At 48.3% G+C, this 17,732-nt stretch overlaps 9 protein-coding genes across 9 annotated transcripts; 2 read left to right on the forward strand and 7 right to left on the reverse strand.

Moving 5' to 3' along the window:
- Positions 1–16: 16 nt before the first annotated feature.
- BT62DRAFT_500622 (uncharacterized protein) lies at positions 17–2,040 on the reverse strand. The gene is made up of 7 exons (XM_043181173.1): positions 1,583–2,040; positions 1,361–1,530; positions 1,241–1,309; positions 691–1,186; positions 576–642; positions 436–522; positions 17–382 (listed from the first exon to the last, which is right to left on the reverse strand). The coding sequence occupies exons 1-7, from the start codon at positions 1,916–1,918 to the stop codon at positions 297–299; spliced, it is 1,311 nt and encodes a 436-aa protein (XP_043043764.1). The 5' UTR covers positions 1,919–2,040; the 3' UTR covers positions 17–296.
- Positions 2,041–2,291: 251 nt separating this feature from the next.
- BT62DRAFT_962040 (PTH2-domain-containing protein) lies at positions 2,292–3,417 on the reverse strand. Its single transcript, XM_043188620.1, has 9 exons — positions 3,378–3,417; positions 3,077–3,321; positions 2,969–3,021; positions 2,907–2,912; positions 2,806–2,854; positions 2,728–2,753; positions 2,570–2,671; positions 2,472–2,521; positions 2,292–2,418 (listed from the first exon to the last, which is right to left on the reverse strand). Exons 1-9 carry the CDS (start codon positions 3,400–3,402, stop codon positions 2,366–2,368), a joined length of 609 nt encoding a protein of 202 aa, XP_043043765.1. The 5' UTR covers positions 3,403–3,417; the 3' UTR covers positions 2,292–2,365.
- Positions 3,418–4,247: 830 nt separating this feature from the next.
- Positions 4,248–5,904, reverse strand: BT62DRAFT_927581 (uncharacterized protein). Its single transcript, XM_043185289.1, has 10 exons — positions 5,761–5,904; positions 5,592–5,701; positions 5,524–5,534; positions 5,299–5,474; positions 5,151–5,242; positions 4,993–5,102; positions 4,909–4,940; positions 4,804–4,861; positions 4,419–4,757; positions 4,248–4,369 (listed from the first exon to the last, which is right to left on the reverse strand). Exons 1-10 carry the CDS (start codon positions 5,800–5,802, stop codon positions 4,320–4,322), a joined length of 1,020 nt encoding a protein of 339 aa, XP_043043766.1. The 5' UTR covers positions 5,803–5,904; the 3' UTR covers positions 4,248–4,319.
- A 230-nt stretch (positions 5,905–6,134) lies between these two features.
- Positions 6,135–8,475, reverse strand: BT62DRAFT_978501 (CBS and PB1 domain-containing protein; the record flags this gene model as incomplete). The annotated part of the gene is made up of 6 exons (XM_043189352.1): positions 6,135–6,989; positions 7,039–7,133; positions 7,188–7,710; positions 7,761–7,895; positions 7,945–8,217; positions 8,269–8,475. The coding sequence occupies 6 exons, from the start codon at positions 8,473–8,475 to the stop codon at positions 6,135–6,137; spliced, it is 2,088 nt and encodes a 695-aa protein (XP_043043767.1).
- A 446-nt stretch (positions 8,476–8,921) lies between these two features.
- On the reverse strand, positions 8,922–10,284 carry BT62DRAFT_927584 (uncharacterized protein). Its single transcript, XM_043185290.1, has 8 exons — positions 10,207–10,284; positions 10,036–10,138; positions 9,935–9,977; positions 9,865–9,877; positions 9,767–9,814; positions 9,655–9,709; positions 9,447–9,605; positions 8,922–9,390 (listed from the first exon to the last, which is right to left on the reverse strand). The coding sequence occupies exons 1-8, from the start codon at positions 10,219–10,221 to the stop codon at positions 9,077–9,079; spliced, it is 750 nt and encodes a 249-aa protein (XP_043043768.1). The 5' UTR covers positions 10,222–10,284; the 3' UTR covers positions 8,922–9,076.
- Positions 10,285–10,286: 2 nt separating this feature from the next.
- BT62DRAFT_962048 (DEAD-domain-containing protein) lies at positions 10,287–12,536 on the reverse strand. The gene is made up of 6 exons (XM_043188621.1): positions 12,039–12,536; positions 11,790–11,989; positions 11,624–11,741; positions 11,274–11,575; positions 10,903–11,223; positions 10,287–10,854 (listed from the first exon to the last, which is right to left on the reverse strand). The coding sequence occupies exons 1-6, from the start codon at positions 12,304–12,306 to the stop codon at positions 10,417–10,419; spliced, it is 1,647 nt and encodes a 548-aa protein (XP_043043769.1). The 5' UTR covers positions 12,307–12,536; the 3' UTR covers positions 10,287–10,416.
- Positions 12,417–13,469, forward strand: BT62DRAFT_962051 (peptidyl-tRNA hydrolase II). Its single transcript, XM_043188622.1, has 6 exons — positions 12,417–12,677; positions 12,725–12,777; positions 12,884–12,932; positions 12,979–13,004; positions 13,054–13,155; positions 13,200–13,469. Exons 2-6 carry the CDS (start codon positions 12,752–12,754, stop codon positions 13,279–13,281), a joined length of 285 nt encoding a protein of 94 aa, XP_043043770.1. The 5' UTR covers positions 12,417–12,677; positions 12,725–12,751; the 3' UTR covers positions 13,282–13,469.
- Positions 13,470–13,707: 238 nt separating this feature from the next.
- Positions 13,708–14,799, forward strand: BT62DRAFT_927587 (uncharacterized protein). Its single transcript, XM_043185291.1, has 6 exons — positions 13,708–13,900; positions 13,951–14,029; positions 14,078–14,204; positions 14,261–14,273; positions 14,323–14,546; positions 14,596–14,799. Exons 1-6 carry the CDS (start codon positions 13,772–13,774, stop codon positions 14,633–14,635), a joined length of 612 nt encoding a protein of 203 aa, XP_043043771.1. The 5' UTR covers positions 13,708–13,771; the 3' UTR covers positions 14,636–14,799.
- BT62DRAFT_927589 (WD40 repeat-like protein) lies at positions 14,620–17,646 on the reverse strand. The gene is made up of 7 exons (XM_043185292.1): positions 17,373–17,646; positions 17,160–17,327; positions 16,727–17,109; positions 16,557–16,680; positions 15,848–16,501; positions 15,370–15,795; positions 14,620–15,321 (listed from the first exon to the last, which is right to left on the reverse strand). Exons 1-7 carry the CDS (start codon positions 17,628–17,630, stop codon positions 14,773–14,775), a joined length of 2,562 nt encoding a protein of 853 aa, XP_043043772.1. The 5' UTR covers positions 17,631–17,646; the 3' UTR covers positions 14,620–14,772.
- Between the last annotated feature and the right edge of the window lie 86 nt (positions 17,647–17,732).

Here is a 17,732-nt window from a genome sequence, read left to right on the forward strand (position 1 = left end):
CGTGACACGTATAGGTGTCACGCGCTGAGAAATGCCTCAAAACAAGCCTAACAATACATCTATACGCAGGAGAAATAAAACAGGGAACAACTACACCTGAATCTACAGGTTAAAAGATCGAAACGGTACCGAATTTATGGTATAATAATGTAAAGTAATGGGGTGCAACAGAACATGCGAAAGGATAGAGCCAGATGTGTTTCAAAGTGCCTGTGTCAAACGTCCATGCCCAGTGATAAATGCAATGCCCAAGTAATCAGTACAATGATAAAATGTCATGGAAAGTCGTGTGATGCTCAATCGATGCTCATACGATTTGGATTGGCACTGGCTGCTCTGCTATGCGACTGATTCTTCCCGGACATGGTGTTCTTTCGTTTCACTAAACACGAAAATCGTCAGCATTGGTCGGGAAGCATCTAAAGAAATACCAACGCGAGTCCTTCAATCCTCGGCCAAAACTCCTCGTGATAAGGTATGAAAAAACGAAAGTCACCGAGAGCAATAGGATCGCAATGACGGCTGAAACAAAATATCAACGATATGCGCGATTAAGTATGCCAACCAAGCCTTACAGAAAGTGGTAAGCGACTTCCATATGAATTCAAAGTCTCGATTCTTGTACACGAGGACCTTCACGAGCTAGGCAGAGCCATGAGATTCATCGATAGCACTAAGATAAGTGCATACCTTGTATATGAAGTACACCATCGCACCTACACAGCCTGACATAAAGGTCGCCATCATCCATTTGTTCTCATGCTTGGCTGCATAATGGCCTTCAACCAGAAGGACGATCGATAGAGGGAGAGCAGCGATGGTCACATAATATTCCCAGTCGTTGCTGTTAAGCACCAGCCATAAAAACTGGACCGAAAATCCCGCAAAGAAGAAAACGTCAAATTTGATCAGACATTCATAAATCTGATAATTAGCGTAGAGCTTCTTGATCCTCCTGTCAGCCCCAAGGAACTTGTATACTTTCCAGCCAAATTCGTGATAAATTTTCCACCCCAGGCCTATGAACGCAAGTTCGGCAGCTGCGATCACGCAAGGGATTATTGCAGTCAGAACGTTGATTGGGATGTCAGAAATGCCGCCCGAGGCTCCATTGGCATTCAGCAGCACTTCTTTGATTTCGCCTATCTGTATGATAGCGTAGAGCAGCAGCAGAGCATTGAAGAGACTGTAAATATATTAAATACTTGGACTGAATCCACAAGGAAGGCAGGGGACATACGTTAGAGCGATAAATTGTAGTGTATTTCTTGTCACGACGGCTTCCGCAGCCATGTAGAATTGAAACACACTGTGCAACTTGTTCAACGGATCAAAGGAGAGAAAAAGGGGCCATGCTTACTGAGCTATGGCAAATATACTCAGATAGACAGACATCTTTTTGGTGTTTGCGCTGCCTTGCGTCTCTCGATTCACCCTCACGAGTAGTTCCCCTTCGATAGCAAGATCTATTGCTGTTTCGATGAGAACTGTCAGGACGTATAGGCGACACGCTATTGAATCTGGAATTATCTGTAACGCCGTGAGATTGTTATAATCAAAATCAAAGAACTGGCAAACCGACATTGGCACATTGATACCACCGTTGCTTCTCCATCTCCTTCGCCGGTAGAGGCGGGTAAAGAGGCTGCGGCTGATCGTGGAAGGTGTCGTCGGACTGCTTTGAGGAAAAAGTAGTCTTCATTGGCGTCGAAGGACCCCTGCGGTGTTGCGGTGAGCCCATTGTTGGCGTTTCGACGGCAAATGTCTTGTGGTGGGCATTGGCGGCAAAGGGAGAAGCATACTCGTCAATGAGATCATCATAGGATGCCTTGACTTCGGACTGCGGCTCTTGGAAATACTGCGACTTTGTCTGATAGTGGTAGAGGGACAGGTCGTCTGAGTCGGGATAATGCGCCATGAGAAGGCTGGAGAGCGTGTCGGCGAGCGAGTAAAAGGATTGTCAGACTCTTGATGAAGAGCAATGAAGGAAGGTGACGGCAAAAGAAGAAGAAAAAAAGTGAGTTAGCTTGGCCTGCTGCGTTCGTTGGGAGGAAAGGTGCCGAACGCTCACAAATTCCTGTGTTTCCTGTTTGGTCTTGATTGATTGCAAAAAGGTGGCACTGCCAAGCCTAATTACGAGTTCCGTTCTTTCTGCTTGCGATATGGATGTTGTTACACCGAGACCTGCACGGTATTCGATAGTTAAAAAGGCCCTGGCAATTTGTGGTGGTAGTGCTGAACAACCGGAAACATCTATTTCAGAGTACCTTGGTAACAAGGAATTGCACATGGCCTCCACATGGCTATCAAATGACCATTCTAACATTTTATTGGCTCTCTAGTAGCAATATTCCAGCAATTTACATCACTCAAAAGGCCTCAGTGTTCCGGTAACCCTCCTCACAAGGTCAACGGGTCCTACATTTGCCTCTCAGTCAAACCTATCATATCTGGAGGCGCTGCGGGCTCACCAACAATGCCAAGAACTGTTCGAGAACCAGCCTCGATTTGTGTTCTTCCGCTAGCATGGCTTCAGCAGCAAAGAAGAACTGATAACACAAATGCCTACGCGTCTTGGATCGATCTCGTGCATAAATTCAAGCTTTGAGCTAGAGCTTGCAGTTCCAGAAGTATCTCCTCGTCAGAACACCAACGGGTCAATTTGGGTCGTCTGCAGGGGCTTGTCAATTCGATAATGGTACATGGATGAGCGATAACTTCACGTACCCGGCGCGTTCCCAGCGTCTCAATAGCTGGACATTCCTTGGTAAGGATATTGTCAACTCATCACTTAGATCCACGCACCGGTACATTTGAGGATAGCATAGACTTGTAGCATGCGAGGACAGCATGACTAAACACCCCAGTGATTAGCAAATCGACCAACAACAAAAAAGACGACACACGAGCACCTGAAGACTCAAAATGTCACGAATAGACCAGAATTTTCAGGGCAGAGCCAACTTACTGTGCAGCTATTTTTCCAGAGGTCATACCCAGATCCTCCCTAACCACGAGTACCTGCGAGTATGACGCGTTTGAGTCGACATTTAAATTCTCAAGGACGCCGAGGTACCATCGTGCATTCCTCAGTGGGACCAATTTTGAGAGACGAGAGATCACCACTGACTTGATCTTCATCACTTTCATTGTCTTCATCGTTACCGTGCAGAAGGCCTGCGGCCTCTGTGCCCTTTGCGACAGTCTCGATAGCCTGACCATGAGGCTTTTCGCTCTTGACTGGGCGCCGGGGTGATACGTTTGATCCTACCCACAGACCAATAGCAAAGGTAACAGCAACGACCACGCCATACATTCCCGCTGGTTGCTTATCGGTCAAACTGTGAAGAACACGAGACGAGGTAGTACACAATCACCTGAACTAGAACCGAATGTTTGCATGGTATCTAACTTGAAGCTCAACCGTCCGGCCCGGAGCTCAAGAAAATATCATACTTTCCCACGGTCTAACTTGATTACAGGAGTAACAACACTGTACATAAAATCATCATTAGAACTAGGATTTCTCAGCAGTCAGGTAATCTTTTCCAGTTGTCTTTCTGGCCCAGGCCAGGAATCTACCTCCATATACATGTGTTGCACACTAGGAGTAAATGATCTTACCCATAAGCACTGGAATGACCAACGTACTTTATTGAGCTCACTTCTGCAAGATTTGGTGAATTTCCTTCGAATTGGCCATCTTCTTCTCACATCGGTCTCCAGTGATGGGATCCTAGAGCTGTTCTGATGCATTCGTTACTTCTATTCGCAGGTTCCAGCTACCTTCCGCTATGCATCAGCAATATGGCCTGCTAATTCCGCCGTTATAGACACTGCCGTCGCCGTCAGCGATCAGTTTCCCGGTTGTGGCAGAGAGCCACAGTGCAATTCGTGGTGGTAAGCGGTCCACTACTTCTATCAGAAGATCAAATGGACCCAATTCTGTTGCTTTGAGTTCGCCATCCATCCCAGCATTTTGCATTCGGCTCCAACCGATCAGACTTCAGATCGGCGTTTAGCAATCTCGGTTAGTCTTCTGCTTCTCTCAGAGTTATTTCTTACCGCTATTTGCGGCCGCAGCTGTGCTTCGTTACAAGCTCTATCGCAACTATCAAAGGGCCGAATCCTTCGCTTTCCATCGCAGAAACCAGCTGCAAACAGCGGCAACTCCTTGGGTCAGATGGGTTGACATTGATATCTCTCCCATCGCCTCGTTGTATAATTTTAACACTAAAGGATTGAACCTATGCAATTGTATTAACGGTTAAATATTACAATATCATACATAATCCAATGAGATGATCCAATGATGCAGTTCAGGAGCTGTCCGTGTCAGTTGATGAGCCTGTTTCGTCGCCGGCATCATCTGTAAAATTCTCATGAGCACTGATGTTTCTATCGAGCTCACAATTTACCCTGGACATAGTCTGGTAGAAGGGAAGGAGGTGGAGGCCGGGGTGGACTCATTCTCTTCGAAATGGGTCGGGGAGGACCCTTGCCCTTCACTATCTTTGCATTAGAACCACGAGAAGCAAATGTTGGGCTGTGCCCTGAGAATGAGGAAGATACTGTTGTCCTGATGGATCCAACATCCGGTGACGACGCCCGAGACGACGGTGAGGATCTGTCCAGGAAAGAGGCCGTTGATGAGTCTCGTAGCTTCGATGGTACCATGGAGTGCGAGTTAGTAGATGGCAGAGCGGGCATTGATAGCATTCCGTCATGTTCTGCCTTAACCCTGGACACCGGGGATCCTGAACCCGTGTAAATAAAGGCGAGTGTACAACAGACAATGCTTACCTTTCTGCTGTTTTTGCTTCTTATTGGGAGATACTTGCGGCGAGGTCTTTAGCGAATCCTATGTTTTTCAGCACAATGGTTAGAAGGCAAACAACGTAGAATTACCCGTTTTCGCTTCAAGTTGAACTCGGCTTCGTCTGTAAGAGCTGGTAATCAACTCAAAACGAGCTTTCGGAAGTAGAGGCGTACCTGCTCGCTTACTTTTTGACTTGCTCTTTGACTTGAGTGGTCGACTATCTTCTGAGACGTTCCCATCGTCCGTAGGTGGAGATGCAGACCTACCAGGATCGGAAGATTGTCTGTTGCTTTGTCAGATACAAGACGCATTTGGCAGTGAACGGGCGTACTTGGGCTTGGAATTTGTCCGTGCCGCAGATCGTCTAGCTGTCGAGAGCCCCATACATGTGGCAAGGTGTGGAGCGTAACGATTTGAGGCAATCTGTTGCACGACATAACGTCAAATAGGGTGCGATACACCCGAGCGCAAGCCGTTACCGGATGAGAGCATTGAACACAGTCCAAATACACATTGCTTCCGTCCAATTTTGCGCCATTTGGTGTGTTTGTACCAGTTCTATGAGCAGCTTGTTTGTTGTCCGCGGACGCGGGAGTTCCTGGCCTCGTGGATGGTACGGTTTGTGATGAAGAGGTCGTGGAGCCTGGTAAGTGTACTGATACGGGTAATTAGCATCACACTCTACTTTGCAGAGACATACACACCCGCATTACAACTGAACAAGCAGAAACAATCAGTTCGTTAGCACGTTGTGCAGCAATATATTACAGACCGAGTATTGCATACAGAGCATATTGAACGGCTCTTCAAGACATCGTGGTGAGCCTCTATAGCAGCATCCATAACGATCTCATCAAGCATTGCACAAAACAGTTTGTTAGTCTGGCCGACGATCACCTATTGTCAGTAGTAGTTTCCAAGTTGAAGCACAAAGAGCATACCAACGATGCCAATAAAGCCTCCTTTTCAACCCTTCTTGACATCTTCAATAGTATGATACGTATAGAAAACAAGTAAGCTCTGTACTGGTAGCTTGACTGTCGATGCAGAATGTTGGACTTGAACAAAAGAGCAAATGGTAAAAGTCCAACGCGACTCGGAACGTAATTACTAGCCACGTGCTCGATCACACCTGCCAATTCCGAAAGTCGATGAACGATACTCATCTACTAGAAAGAAAAGAGGATACATTAATCTTTGGTCGTAATTCCATGGGTATAAGTTGAAAATCATGAAAAATTAACGTGGTTAGAACGGCCCAAATATCTACCACATAAAATCAGTTAGCTGTCCTCCCTCTTTCTCTTAGCTCAAATTAATACTGCGACGCCGTTAACCGAGAGATGGTGAACACCCCAATAATCGCAATAGCAAGAGCCCCGATACTGGCCGGTAGGAGCAGGTCTCTAGGTATTCCCATTACTTGATCGAAGGAAGCCGGCACAGGCGGGACGGCCTCCTTGGTGAAGCCCTCGGACTGCTCCAATTCTACAATTTCCTGGGCAGCAGCAGCGGCAGCGGCAACTTCAGCGGCCTTGGCATCGACATTTCCTGCACCAGCCTCATCCCAGCCCTTACCACCCTGCACAAACAGGACTACGCGGTCCGAATTCGAGGCCCGTGCGATCTTCACAGCGTCAGTAACATCATGGTCCGAAGTAATGAGAACGGTGTCGCCGTCTGTGTCAGTATACAACAGTTGGAAATCAATAGGATCGGGTCGTATGTCAGAACCCTCCGTGGCTGAGAACTCGGTGAAGAAGGGATCTGTTGCCAATTTTCCAGAAACAACTTCTCGCAAGTGTGCAATGTCGTCATGACGAGCTTGGAAGCGATGTGTCCTCCCACTGGGTGTACGGAACTTGAAGACGTAAGTACCATCGTCGACAGGAAGAGGTCCTGGGGCGGAAGCCTGCGCAGCATTCTTTTTGCGTGAATATTCCTCCAGTACGGATGGCTCATCATCAATAACGGATGCCGAGTCATTGGGATGGACCTCAGACTGAGGAGATCGCGGCATGAGGTGAGAGAGACTGCCCATCGATGGTGCATTCCGTACTCGAGAGCCTGATAGGGCCGACTCTGAGTCCTCGAAGGAGTCGAAGAAGCGACCCCACATTGGTCCACCTTCTGCATCAGTAGGACCACCTTCAGCGCCCATGGAATTCATCTTGCAACGATTAGCTACATTCAAGTAGTGGGTGTGGATAATAGCTTACCTGCTCCAGAGTAGCATACGTCAACTTCAAGACATCGATTATAGCTACCAAACGCCCGTCGGCTTCAACGACAGGGAGATTAAGGTAGTGGCCATCTAGAGAATACAATTTTCAGCATCATAGAGTTAACGCGGAGGAGATGCACGAACTATGCATCTTTTTCAGAGCATCATGAACAGTGAGAGTAGGAACCGCCGTATCAGGATGCGGCGTCATGACCCGAACGACACTACACCTTTCTGCATCCAGTCCTGCGGCAATAACACGCAGTACAACATCTTTACTGGTGAAGATACCAGCAATCTTAGAGGGCATATTCGGTCCCAAACCATTTTCCATAACACAGACAGCGGTCGTTTTCCTTTCCTTCATCAATTTGGCAACTTCACGAACTGTAGTCTTTGGTCCGACCATGGCAGGTTGAGTACGCGAGTCCATGAGACTGGTGAGGTCCGGAAGCGCCGTCTTTTCGCGCAGCTTCTCAGCCCAAGCAAGCATTGCGACGGCTTGTGGGTTTGAGGTTACGGATCCAAGTTCAGACTGTACACCTGCCATTGCAGAAAAGAGCTGCTCGGAGGCAGCTGAACTTCTCTCGACCTTCCCGAGTGCTTCGTGAAAAACCTTTGTGATATCGAGAAGACCAACTACGTTTCCTTCTTCGTTGCAAACGGGCTATCGAAGATTATTAGGGGTGCAGCTGATTTCAATATGCAGACACCCACTAGATGCCTAAAATGTTTTGAAACCATCAGCTGCAGTGCCTCGGTCGCGCTCGTCGTCGACTGCGTGACCATAGGATTTCTGGTCATTATCTGATGCACGGGAGTGAGATGGGGATCCAAGCCGTCCGCAGTGACCTGAGATATGCATGAAAGATAGGAATGACGCGACGTAGAGGAGACGCACTCGATACGCCAAATCCTTGGCAGTGAAGATTCCGCTGAGCCCTTCGTCATCATCAACGACAAGGACACAGTCCGTTCGTTTGGCAGCACAAAGCTGACTTGCTTCTGCGACAGTGATGTTCTCAGGAACTGTTAGGGCTGGGGCTGGCTTGAGTGCCGCGACGGTTCCCTTTTGTGCATTTGACCTATTGCCGCGCTTACTGCTCCGCTGGTGCTGTGTCGTCGAAATGGTGCGCTTCCGGGCGAGTTCAGATTCTATCTTCTTGCGAATAGCCTATCCCACGTGTAAACTCGACACATAGAACCGGAACAGAGATACACGCACTTCGTCCCGCTTTGACTGCTTCTTCCTTGTTTCGCTTTGGAATCCTGAGAGCGACGACATGGACACGGAACCGTTCTGACCGTGGTTGAAACGGGAAGGAAGAGGAGAAGGAGAGCGGTCGGAGTTGGGTCCTGGAAAAGGGACAGGCGAGGGAGGGCCGAGATTACGCTGGGGATTAGAGTGCGAGGGTACTGGGATCCGTGACATGCCTGTCCGACTCTGCTGATGTTGAGAGCTTTGCCTTTCCCTGCCAATCCCAAAGAATTACTTTTTTATTTTCGGCTTCCCATTGGCTCCTGTTTGGCAACAGCCTCGGCACTCCAGAACAGTCCAGTACCATCCACTGACTCGATATAAATTTCCAATATATTCGCATAGTCCGTCCTTTTCCTTCATTTCCATGCTACTGTCTTCCCACTTTCTCCTTGGTCTCACAAGTAGTAACCGCCCCCGATCAACGCCCATTGGCAGTCTGGCATGACACTGCGTATGTCAAAAAATTTCATTTATAATAAATCCGAAACAGGTCTTTGCATAGATCCACGTCAGCTTCACGATGCCTTGGCCAACCTGCAGGACAGCTTCGATGGTGTCCTACTCCAAATAGGGAGTAAAAGAGAGACGTTGCGGTGTCGGCAAGAGCAGATGATACTGTAGACACCATGCTTTCAAATGTGTGTGTATGTATTGGAGACTCAGCCTACTGCAATATATCTACGAAACCCGCCATTTCGTTCAGTGGAGTATATACACATCGTCAAACCAGTCCAATAAGATTTGCATCGAGGCGCGTTCTACCAAGATAAATTTACTGTCCACCCGCAGGCGCTGCAGCAGGCGTAATGTTGCTTCCTCCCCAGCGAGCTATCAACCGCCGCGCCTGAGACCAGATGTTGGCCAAGGTCGGGTTGTTCTGCTGAGCAAGCAGCGCGTTGATGCGAGCATCTGTAGCAGCAAAGGCATCACGAGTGAACGCTGACTGGTAGTATCGTTGCCGTAAAAAGTGAACATAAACAACGGGGGAGAGAAGTGAGTTTTGAAACACGAGGGCTCCGAGAACAACTCGAACGAGAATGAGAAGTTCGGTGTAGGCCACTGCACGCATTGCGGAGTCATAGTTGTCTACGGGGCACCCCTGTTAGCACGAAGAAGGGTATACACAATAAGAATCCAATCACTTTTAACCCAGACCTGGAGCTTCTTCGCATAGGGATGTGGTGTAAGCGGTCCTCCAGAGGTAGCAGGTGGTCCTGGTGGAAGGAACTGAGCCATCAGGGTCGTTCGCGTAAAGGTCAGTGCATGGAACAAGGAGAAGATGCTGAATGGAAGAAGGGTGACTAGGAAACAATGAGCTATATGACATAAACGAGACGGAGGAATACGGACTAGCAATGGGCTTGGAAGACCACCAAAAGAATGCAAGTAAAAGATATTGGACGTTCTTACATAAAAATCTTGTCAGTACCTTTATCGAAATAATCAGAGAAGAGCTGCCTACTTCATCCATCATTGCCCGCCTGACGTAGGCAAGGTTGGGTTGAGGAGTCTGCTCGGTCGATAAGAAAGGATTACGTCATGAAACGAACCAACACGCACGCCTAGAGCTTTTCTGGACAAGGAAAGACGAATAAGCGACGGTAAGATGAATGTTCACGACAGTACTCACTGGCAGACAATGGCATAGCTGACGAGTGCACCAGTGTAACTCGCTGTGCGGCGTATGCGACCAACATGAGAGCATGTCCGACCGCCTTAGAGACTACGCACTTTTGTACCACCAAGACGAGACACTCTTAAAAGTGATCCAGGCGATAAAATATCGCAATGCTGAGAGCAGCAAGATGAAGTGGCCAGACGCCCAGAGGTAATGCTGCACAGGCAGATGGGTTTGTTAAGCTCGGCTATGGTCGCAGCATGGAATGGTAAAAGAGGACAGACCTGAGTGGCAGCCATAGAGGCTATTTGGAGGATGAAAATAGATGAGCAGGAAAGAATTTACTGAGATGAAGGCGACGAATAATCCCGGTGTGGCCAGCTGTCCATGTTTGGCGCAACGTGGTCCATGACGGTTCACGTGATTTGGATGACGGAAATATGCTATTACTACTAGAGATGCAGTAAACTGTAAAATAAATGTCGCAACGTCTCTCAGCGACTCCACTGACCACTAGCCGCCATCTTCTGCCGCTCTCTTCCCTTCTTGTACACCTCTTTCTCGACTCTTTTTCTTCCCAGTGCCTCTATCCGCCGACTTTTACCCTGATTCCGATGTTCCCGTACCTCCAGCTGTTTATCCTCGCCGTCGTCCAGTGCTGCCTCATCAAACTCTAGTTCCTCAAACTCTTCTTCTTCGTCATGGTGTGGACGTTTCCGCTTTGCTGACAAACTACTGCTCCCACCGCCGATATTCACATTGACGCGAGGAGGAACGGAGAAGCCAAAGGCCTTTCCAACCTTGGCGAGATCCAGCGCATTCACATCAAAAATCTTCTTGAGCGAGTATGAAGCGTATGCTTGCAGGTATGACCGGAAGCCATCTTTGGCAGACTGGTGAAGGAAATAATTCTTCTGTAGTAACTTCTCGAGCTGATGGAAAATCAGCCGATGTTCATTCAAAGGCAGAAGAAGACAGACCTGGCTCTGCACATTCTTTATACGATCTGCAGGGAAGCTGAACTCGTTGAGAGGTACCTTGGCCTCTTTCAGATATCTTAAGAATCCCAGCTCACTCTTGAGCAGAAATAGCAGACTTTTGCCCACTTTTCCTGCTCGAGCTGTACGACCAACCCGGTGGATGTATTCTCGAGGATCATCAGGAGGGTCAAACTGGACGATCCAGTCTACACGAGGTATATCTAATCCTCGAGCAGCAACGTTAGTCGACAGCAAAATGCCTGACTCAGCATTGATGAACTCGAAGAATGTGTTTGTCCGTTTCTGCTGTTTTTGCTTTCCCTACAGCAAGTCAGCATAACCAAGTTATTTCTTGACACTGGTGGACTTACATGTAAGTCGAGAACCGGGACATCAATGTAGTTGAGTAGTTCGGCATGATACTTGACAGAATCACAGCTGGAAAAGAAAACAATGATCTTTTTCTTTCGGTATTTGCTGAGAAAGGTGAAGAGTAGGAGGAATCGTCGGTCAGAGGAACATACAACGTAGCCCTGAGAAAGCGTCGATACAGTGCTAGTTGACTCTTCCTTATCAACGTCCACTTGCACAGGACCAGGGCGAAGTGATATCCGCGCAAGATCCTGTACTTTTGTTGTCTGGGTAGCAGAGAATAGCATCGACTGCCGGTTTTCTGATGCAGACTTGTGAGAAACGCAAGGATGAAGAACGTGTAGCGCACCGTTAGGCAAGAGCTTTATAATTCTCTTCATCTGCTCCTCAAACCCTACTTCAAGAATTCTGTCCGCTTCATCGATAACCAAAGCCTTCAGATTGCGATATACGAAGCCTTTTGTGCTCTGCTCTAGTCAGTAAGCACCAGTGAACGATGGAAGTATGATGCGCACCTCGAGATGATCCCATAACCGTCCGGGAGTCGCTACCAGGAGATTAACACCCTTCGCTAGCTTGTCCGCTTCTGCTCTTCGATTGGCACCTCCCATGATGATACCAAACGTTTGCGAATGATGAGCCATGAGATCTTTCGCAACGCCGAATATTTGCAAAGCTAGTTCTCGTGTCGGCGAAATGATGATGATTCCAGTCCCTGTTGCAAAGTATTAGTAGAAGTACAGCGAGGAACTAGAAATCTATACCGTTCTGAGGCTTGAATTTTAATCTATGTAAAAGTTCCACAGCCGGAATGAGGAACGCGAGCGTTTTTCCAGACCCGGTACGAGCAGCGCCTAGGAGATCTTTGCCAGCGAGAAGCAAGGGAATCGATTTTTCTTGTACGGGTGTCATGGTAGAGAACCCCATTTCTTCAAGGGCCTTCAATGCGTGTTGGGATAGTTCAAGGGTAGAAAATGGCTTCCTAGGCGAAGCGTTGTCCGTCACAATAGAGGAGGAGGCTCCAGTGTCCATTGCGCAAGCCACCGTATGAATGAACAATGATTTGGGCCGGTGAGAGGTCAATAGGCTTTTTGTCGACGGTCGATGAAGAATTGAAAAAAGCTGCCTCGGAGTTTGCCGAATCCATCTTTTCCGTTCATGTCTCGTTCTGCTTGTTCGTACTCTGCTATTCAGGCTGTTCTGCTTCCGGCTGAGATTTTTTCTATCTAGTCATAACAACCCTTGCTCTGGGGGTCGCTTCCGGTGCTCTCGGATTTTTTGTTGGTTACTTACGACACCGTCCTGAAGAAAATCAGCTTGGACACGAAGCAGAAGACGAGGAAGACATCCCTGACGGAGATCTTACTGCTGTATCAGCTCGTTTTCTTGAGCCCTGCAAACTTGTATGAAAATATATTTTATTTTGGCTGTATCAACAACCAGAATGCAGGTTTTGGTCGTTCGAACTGATCTGAAAATGGGTAGCGGTAAAATAGCGGCACGGTAGGCGTGACTCCTTGTGTTTTGTAATAGTAACTGATTTCATGTGTAGATGCGGGTGCGTCTGTTGAAGTGGACATGCGATTTCTCAGCCTTAGGAACTCGATAGAGACGCGACACTTCGCTGCTACAAGGCGCTGGTGAAGAAAAATTCTAGCGTGGGGCATGTCTGTATTCACTAAAATGTCGCTGACGATGTTGTAGCTTGTTGGCCATTGGGAACACACAGGGTAAATTATGTACCCTTGCAACAGTTGGAGATCATCTGAATGCCCGCAGGCAAGCGAAAATCGTGCTCAAGACTACTTCAGAGGAACGGATTCTTGAACTGGAAACGATCGCGAAGAGCCTGAACCTATGCGCACGTTCAGTAAAGGACCAGTAAGCTTTTGATGGATTATTAGCTCCAGTTGACTGGTCTGCAGGGGTACAAGGACGGTTCTTGGCATTGGCCCTGCTCCCGTCAGACTCATCAACGAAGTTACTGGCAAATTGCGCTTGCTGTGAGGACAGAAGATAGGAATCTGATTGCTATACAAGGCCAGTCTAGATGGCTAATGGTGCAGTGTACATGCGGATGTTAGTGATACAGTGTGGAGAATAGAAAGGATACAATCAGCAATCTGGTACACCATTGTCACCGACTTGGTGCAACAGACATGTATCGACTTGACATGCGTTGTTTCATTCATAGCAGCTGACGAGTCGGATCCACCGCTCTGAACCTTCGAGTTTCCTGTCGTAGTTGTGCTGCCGGTGGCCCCATTGTCTAAGCAGAGTTATACGCACTGCAGACTTAGCGGACAAGACCTTGATGAGAGTGGGTGAACCGTCTGTACAGAGGGGAAGAACCAGAGACCACGCCTTATACTGCTCAGGCTCCGGTATTGTTGACGCGTCTTCCTAGGGGCACGTGAACTCAATTTTTGCCTAATTCAATGTCGTGCTCGCGAATGAATGTTCCTTTTCTTCCTGCCTTTTGTTTCTTTTTACCGTCATGTCCAGCTTTGCCGTCGCACGAGCATACCATCAGTCTTTCCACACTTACCCTAGTATCACGCTTGCCTGCATAGGTGGAACCATGAATGGACTCGGCGATGTCGTTGCTCAGGTCTCTCAGATGATCGTCAGTCGTTATGCCTATTTGAAAAGGGTGTTTCTCAAAAAACCGTGCAGTTCACAAAAGCACATGAACAACGTCCTTCGTATGATTTTCACAGAACATTTCGCTTTTTCTGCTTCGGTTTTGCAATAAGTATGCCCTTTTCTCTTTCAGATTCTTTCCGTCTCACCTCCCTTCTAGGTCCCTGGATTGGAAGATGGAACAAATTCCTCGAGTGTCGATTCCCAATAAGGCGCACTTCCACCAACTCGAGTCGTGGAAGGGCCAAATCTCTCGCCAAAAGAGTCGCCTGTGATCAAATTTTCATGTGCGCTTCTCTCTCATCTCTCTATGTTGGAACACTTCTGACAGTCAACCTGATAGGGCACCAATTGGGGTATGTATAGCTTCGGTTCTTCGCTTCCTTCTCTGATCTCCGTCGGCAGCTCGCTCTCTTTTTGGGTTCTATGGGATTAATGGAAGGCCGAAATCTCTCTCAAATACAAGAAAAATACAAAGATCTTTACAAGCCCGCCCTCATCACCAACTGGCAAGTCTGGCCCGTCGCGCAACTCGTCAACTTTCGTTTCATGCCTCTGCCCTATCGCGTCCCCTTCCAATCCACATGCGGTGTGTTCTGGACGCTCTATTTGTCCATCATCAATTCAAAGTTGGCTTCCATCTTCAATGTTTATCGCGATTACTAACTTCACTGGTAGTGAGGATCAAAAACAAGATAGACGGGATCCCTCGAACTGAATTTCTTCTCAACATGGACACTAATATATATACATATCTATCGCATTTAATCACGAGTTCCTCTCATCATTTCAACCGGAATCATCTGTAGTCCATACTAGTCATACATCCTAGAGCATGTAGTAGCATACAACATTTCATGAAGCCCCATACTTGTGTCTAAAGTAAGCTGGCGGCAACGTAGCAAGAACATCAACTAACGGCCTCTCAACCACAACCAACTCTCCAGGAGAGATGAAATCAGCATGCAAGATCGGTCTAAAGTGAGTGATCATTTTAAAGTCAGTAGCATGCTGATCCTGGGCCGCAATCGCAGGCCGCTTCATGTTGTGCGCGCGCCGACGCTTTTTATTGAATCCACCATTACTAAAGTTGGAGCCGTCCATATTGATCTTGCACATCCAGGTCGAACCCCAGAACAAGGCGTATTTCGTCGGTGAAGAGTCTGACGTACTCTGTCGCGCACCAGGATCGAATGCCACACCAACAATAGGATCATGCGCCTGGGTGAATCGCTGAGGGAGACTCGCAACGAGGGCCTTGGACCACGAGGGGAACTGTCGTGATTCCACATCGTATATCTGGATGGAGTTGTCAGGGAAGGCGAGGGTTAGCAAACTTGACTTTGACGGGTCAAACGCCAAGGTTTGAGCGGGATGAGCGAAAGAAGGTAGAACGCAATGGTGCTGAAAGTTCTTGAGAAAGAAGACGCGGAAGCAAGACAAAATACTTACTTGGATAGAGTCCAGGTTGAAGACATGAGTCCGGGCGTTATCGTCAGAAGTCGCAGCCCACTGTCCATCAGCACTGACAGAAATTCGCAGAATGTTAACAGCCACACAAGATGATGAATTATTGTCGGGCGTAGCCTCCATATCAACATCCCCGTCAGGCCTGAGTTTCTTGGTGACCCGGTCTCCACCCATACCGTTTCTCTGGCGGTGATGATCAAACCTTCGCAAAACCCTGGGTTCACCCGAATCATTTCCTATATCTATGAGTAAGACGCAAGATGACATGGACGTTGCCATCACAAGCTTGGAAGAATCAGGTGTAAACGCGAAGGCCAGTCCTCCTGTCGAATCAGGTGTAAAAGGAAGCTGGGCTTGCAATATTGATCCAAAGTTGCGCACTCGTTTAGGTGTGAGATCACCCTTGGGCTGAACCTTTCATCAGTTGATGTATGACGACGCAACCAGCGAATATACTCACATCGGTCGCCAAAGAAAACAATTTGGTCTCATACAGATCGGAAACAACGAACCATAGGCCATCATCTGATATAGCACTCGCAACAAGGTTGGTGTGGACATTAAGATCCATCTCCAAAACTTTCTCCCAAGCGTCATCTCCAGACGCCGTTTCTCCATCATCAAGATTCCCCTCGGAACGTTGGTTGATTCTCCATATGCTCACGCCAGCTTCTCGCAGGCAAGAAACGAGACGGGCACCTCGGGAAATGGATATTGCAGAGGCGTTCGACGGTCCAGCCGCGTATGCCAGTCGTCGATGGTAGGACTCACTAAACGTAGCCTCGGTACTAGTTGCAAGTGGATTTATGATTTTATTGATTGTGCTAGAAGGAAGTGCGGCGGGTGTGACGACGACGGACATGTCAAGCCCACCGGAGGCCAGTACAGGAGCGATGTCGATGGGGAAAGATCGTTTATGTGTGATTGGTAGAGGTGTGTAGGGTGGCCACATCGCCAGTGCACGGACGTCATGTGAATGCAATCGACGAAAACTTGATTGGATCCATCGAGTTGTTGTCCGTCCTGCAGATGAGCCGTCGGTCACATGAGTTTTTACCAGCGAATATTGCGTCGTCTTTTGATCTACGCCTGAGGAGTATACAACTGACCCTTCCTAGAGATAAATTAAGTTAACTAACGCGATTGACAAGACAACAGAAGGAACTGACAGGACTGACTGCGAGACACAGAGCATCAGCATCGTGCCCTTGGAAGGTTTGCAGCTGAGTGCAAGTCCTTGAATCCCAGAACTTGACCATTCCGAGGGAGTCCCCAGAGACAATGGTACCATCGCTTGTACAAGTCAGTGGCGGCGACAAAGACAGAAAAGAGCACCAACCCAAGTGCACACACTGCCCATACCAGGGTCCTTTCGCCTCGTACTTTGTCAGTACCCATTCGTTCGGATGAGCGGCCCGTTACAGCATCCCATTTACGCAGACTGCTATCCGACCCTCCTGTCACCAACCATGAGTCTGCCCACTCGTATTCTTCGTCGTCAGTTTGTCTGGGGTCAGTCGAGGCTCGCTTGAGAGTGGGTGGACCCCATGCAATGCTCAAAAGTCGGGATTTGACGCGATCGAACTTTCGAAGGTGAACTAAATCATCGTCTAGCAAAGACAGGATGCGTATACTTCCGTCCTCGCATCCCATTGCCAGCTGAGTCGACGCAGGGTTGACTGAGACGGACCAAATAGAGCCACCCTGGGAACTTATAGTTCTCTATCAGAAATGTCATTCAACACTGCAGAAGAAGGCGGTATATAACCTACTCGCACGCAACATCGGTCCGTGTCCCATTCCAACAGTTCACTGCCGCCGCCGGAGCTGAACAGGCGTAGTACATCAAGATTCGGAACCTCGTCAAAACGAAGCTGATGCGGACATCGTATGGAGAAGGCAAGAGAATCGACTTTGGATGGATATAGACCTGGTAGTGTCTGAGGCGAGATTAGCACAAGTCATAGAGAGCAGTAGTTGCACACCTTGGTCACTGCCCACGCTTGGGGTGAATGAAAACCATCCTTCTCGCCTGCCCAGTGACAAAGATCGATGCTCCCATTGGCATGACCAACAGCGAGGGTTGCGAAACGTGGAAACTGGGCTGCTGCCGTTGAAGCCTTTGCTTTGGGCGAGGGTAGGGGCAGAGGAGGAAAGGCCAAGGCGGTGATTGGAGAAGGGGTATAGTCGACGAACCTGCAACGGTGGACGCTGATGGCTGTCTGAATGTGAGAGTCGGCCATGGCTGCACCAAGAGACGCGACTTTTTTTTTTCCGATGCCTGATCTGGGCGAAAAAACGTGACCAGGTACATTACCTGCACCTTGAGAATCACGGTCATCAAA

This window comes from Guyanagaster necrorhizus, assembly GCF_019112545.1.
Source record: "Guyanagaster necrorhizus MCA 3950 unplaced genomic scaffold BT62scaffold_4, whole genome shotgun sequence".
Lineage (NCBI taxonomy): Eukaryota > Fungi > Basidiomycota > Agaricomycetes > Agaricales > Physalacriaceae > Guyanagaster > Guyanagaster necrorhizus.

Excerpts from the sequence above, each read along its gene's own strand:
- BT62DRAFT_500622 (XM_043181173.1), bottom strand. The coding sequence starts at position 1,918 with ATGGCGCATTATCCCGACTCAGACGACCTGTCCCTCTACCACTATCAG. Across the intron at positions 1,310-1,360 it reads AGTATATTTGCCATAGCTCA|TGTGTTTCAATTCTACATGG; the intron begins GTAAGCATGGCC and ends CAAGTTGCACAG. Across the intron at positions 523-575 it reads GAAGTCGCTTACCACTTTCT|CCGTCATTGCGATCCTATTG; the intron begins GTAAGGCTTGGT and ends ATTTTGTTTCAG.
- BT62DRAFT_962040 (XM_043188620.1), bottom strand. The coding sequence starts at position 3,402 with ATGCAAACATTCGGTTCTAGTTCAG. Across the intron at positions 3,322-3,377 it reads AACATTCGGTTCTAGTTCAG|CGGGAATGTATGGCGTGGTC; the intron begins GTGATTGTGTAC and ends ATAAGCAACCAG. Across the intron at positions 3,022-3,076 it reads CCACTGAGGAATGCACGATG|GTACTCGTGGTTAGGGAGGA; the intron begins GTACCTCGGCGT and ends TCATACTCGCAG.
- BT62DRAFT_927581 (XM_043185289.1), bottom strand. The coding sequence starts at position 5,802 with ATGTCAAGAAGGGTTGAAAAGGAGGCTTTATTGGCATCGTTG. Across the intron at positions 5,243-5,298 it reads GTGTTCAATGCTCTCATCCG|ATTGCCTCAAATCGTTACGC; the intron begins GTAACGGCTTGC and ends GTCGTGCAACAG. Across the intron at positions 4,862-4,908 it reads TCAACTTGAAGCGAAAACGG|GATTCGCTAAAGACCTCGCC; the intron begins GTAATTCTACGT and ends TGAAAAACATAG.
- BT62DRAFT_927584 (XM_043185290.1), bottom strand. Across the intron at positions 9,978-10,035 it reads CTCGTCTTGGTGGTACAAAA|CGAGTTACACTGGTGCACTC; the intron begins GTGCGTAGTCTC and ends TACGCCGCACAG. Across the intron at positions 9,710-9,766 it reads GGCGGGCAATGATGGATGAA|AACGTCCAATATCTTTTACT; the intron begins GTAGGCAGCTCT and ends TTTTTATGTAAG.
- BT62DRAFT_962048 (XM_043188621.1), bottom strand. The coding sequence starts at position 12,306 with ATGGACACTGGAGCCTCCTCCTCTATTGTGACGGACAACGCTTCGCCT. Across the intron at positions 11,742-11,789 it reads GGTTATGGGATCATCTCGAG|AGCACAAAAGGCTTCGTATA; the intron begins GTGCGCATCATA and ends TGACTAGAGCAG. Across the intron at positions 11,576-11,623 it reads TATAAAGCTCTTGCCTAACG|AAAACCGGCAGTCGATGCTA; the intron begins GTGCGCTACACG and ends AGTCTGCATCAG.
- BT62DRAFT_962051 (XM_043188622.1), top strand. The coding sequence starts at position 12,752 with ATGGGTAGCGGTAAAATAGCGGCACG. Across the intron at positions 12,933-12,978 it reads TGGTGAAGAAAAATTCTAGC|CTTGTTGGCCATTGGGAACA; the intron begins GTGGGGCATGTC and ends ACGATGTTGTAG. Across the intron at positions 13,156-13,199 it reads GCACGTTCAGTAAAGGACCA|GGGTACAAGGACGGTTCTTG; the intron begins GTAAGCTTTTGA and ends ACTGGTCTGCAG.
- BT62DRAFT_927587 (XM_043185291.1), top strand. The coding sequence starts at position 13,772 with ATGTCCAGCTTTGCCGTCGCACGAGCATACCATCAGTCTTTCCACACT. Across the intron at positions 13,901-13,950 it reads CTCAGGTCTCTCAGATGATC|TTCACAAAAGCACATGAACA; the intron begins GTCAGTCGTTAT and ends AAAACCGTGCAG. Across the intron at positions 14,030-14,077 it reads CTGCTTCGGTTTTGCAATAA|GTCCCTGGATTGGAAGATGG; the intron begins GTATGCCCTTTT and ends CCTCCCTTCTAG.
- BT62DRAFT_927589 (XM_043185292.1), bottom strand. The coding sequence starts at position 17,630 with ATGGCCGACTCTCACATTCAGACAGCCATCAGCGTCCACCGTTGCAGG. Across the intron at positions 17,110-17,159 it reads CGGACCGATGTTGCGTGCGA|AGAACTATAAGTTCCCAGGG; the intron begins GTAGGTTATATA and ends CATTTCTGATAG. Across the intron at positions 16,502-16,556 it reads TGTGTCTCGCAGTCAGTCCT|GAAGGGTCAGTTGTATACTC; the intron begins GTCAGTTCCTTC and ends ATTTATCTCTAG.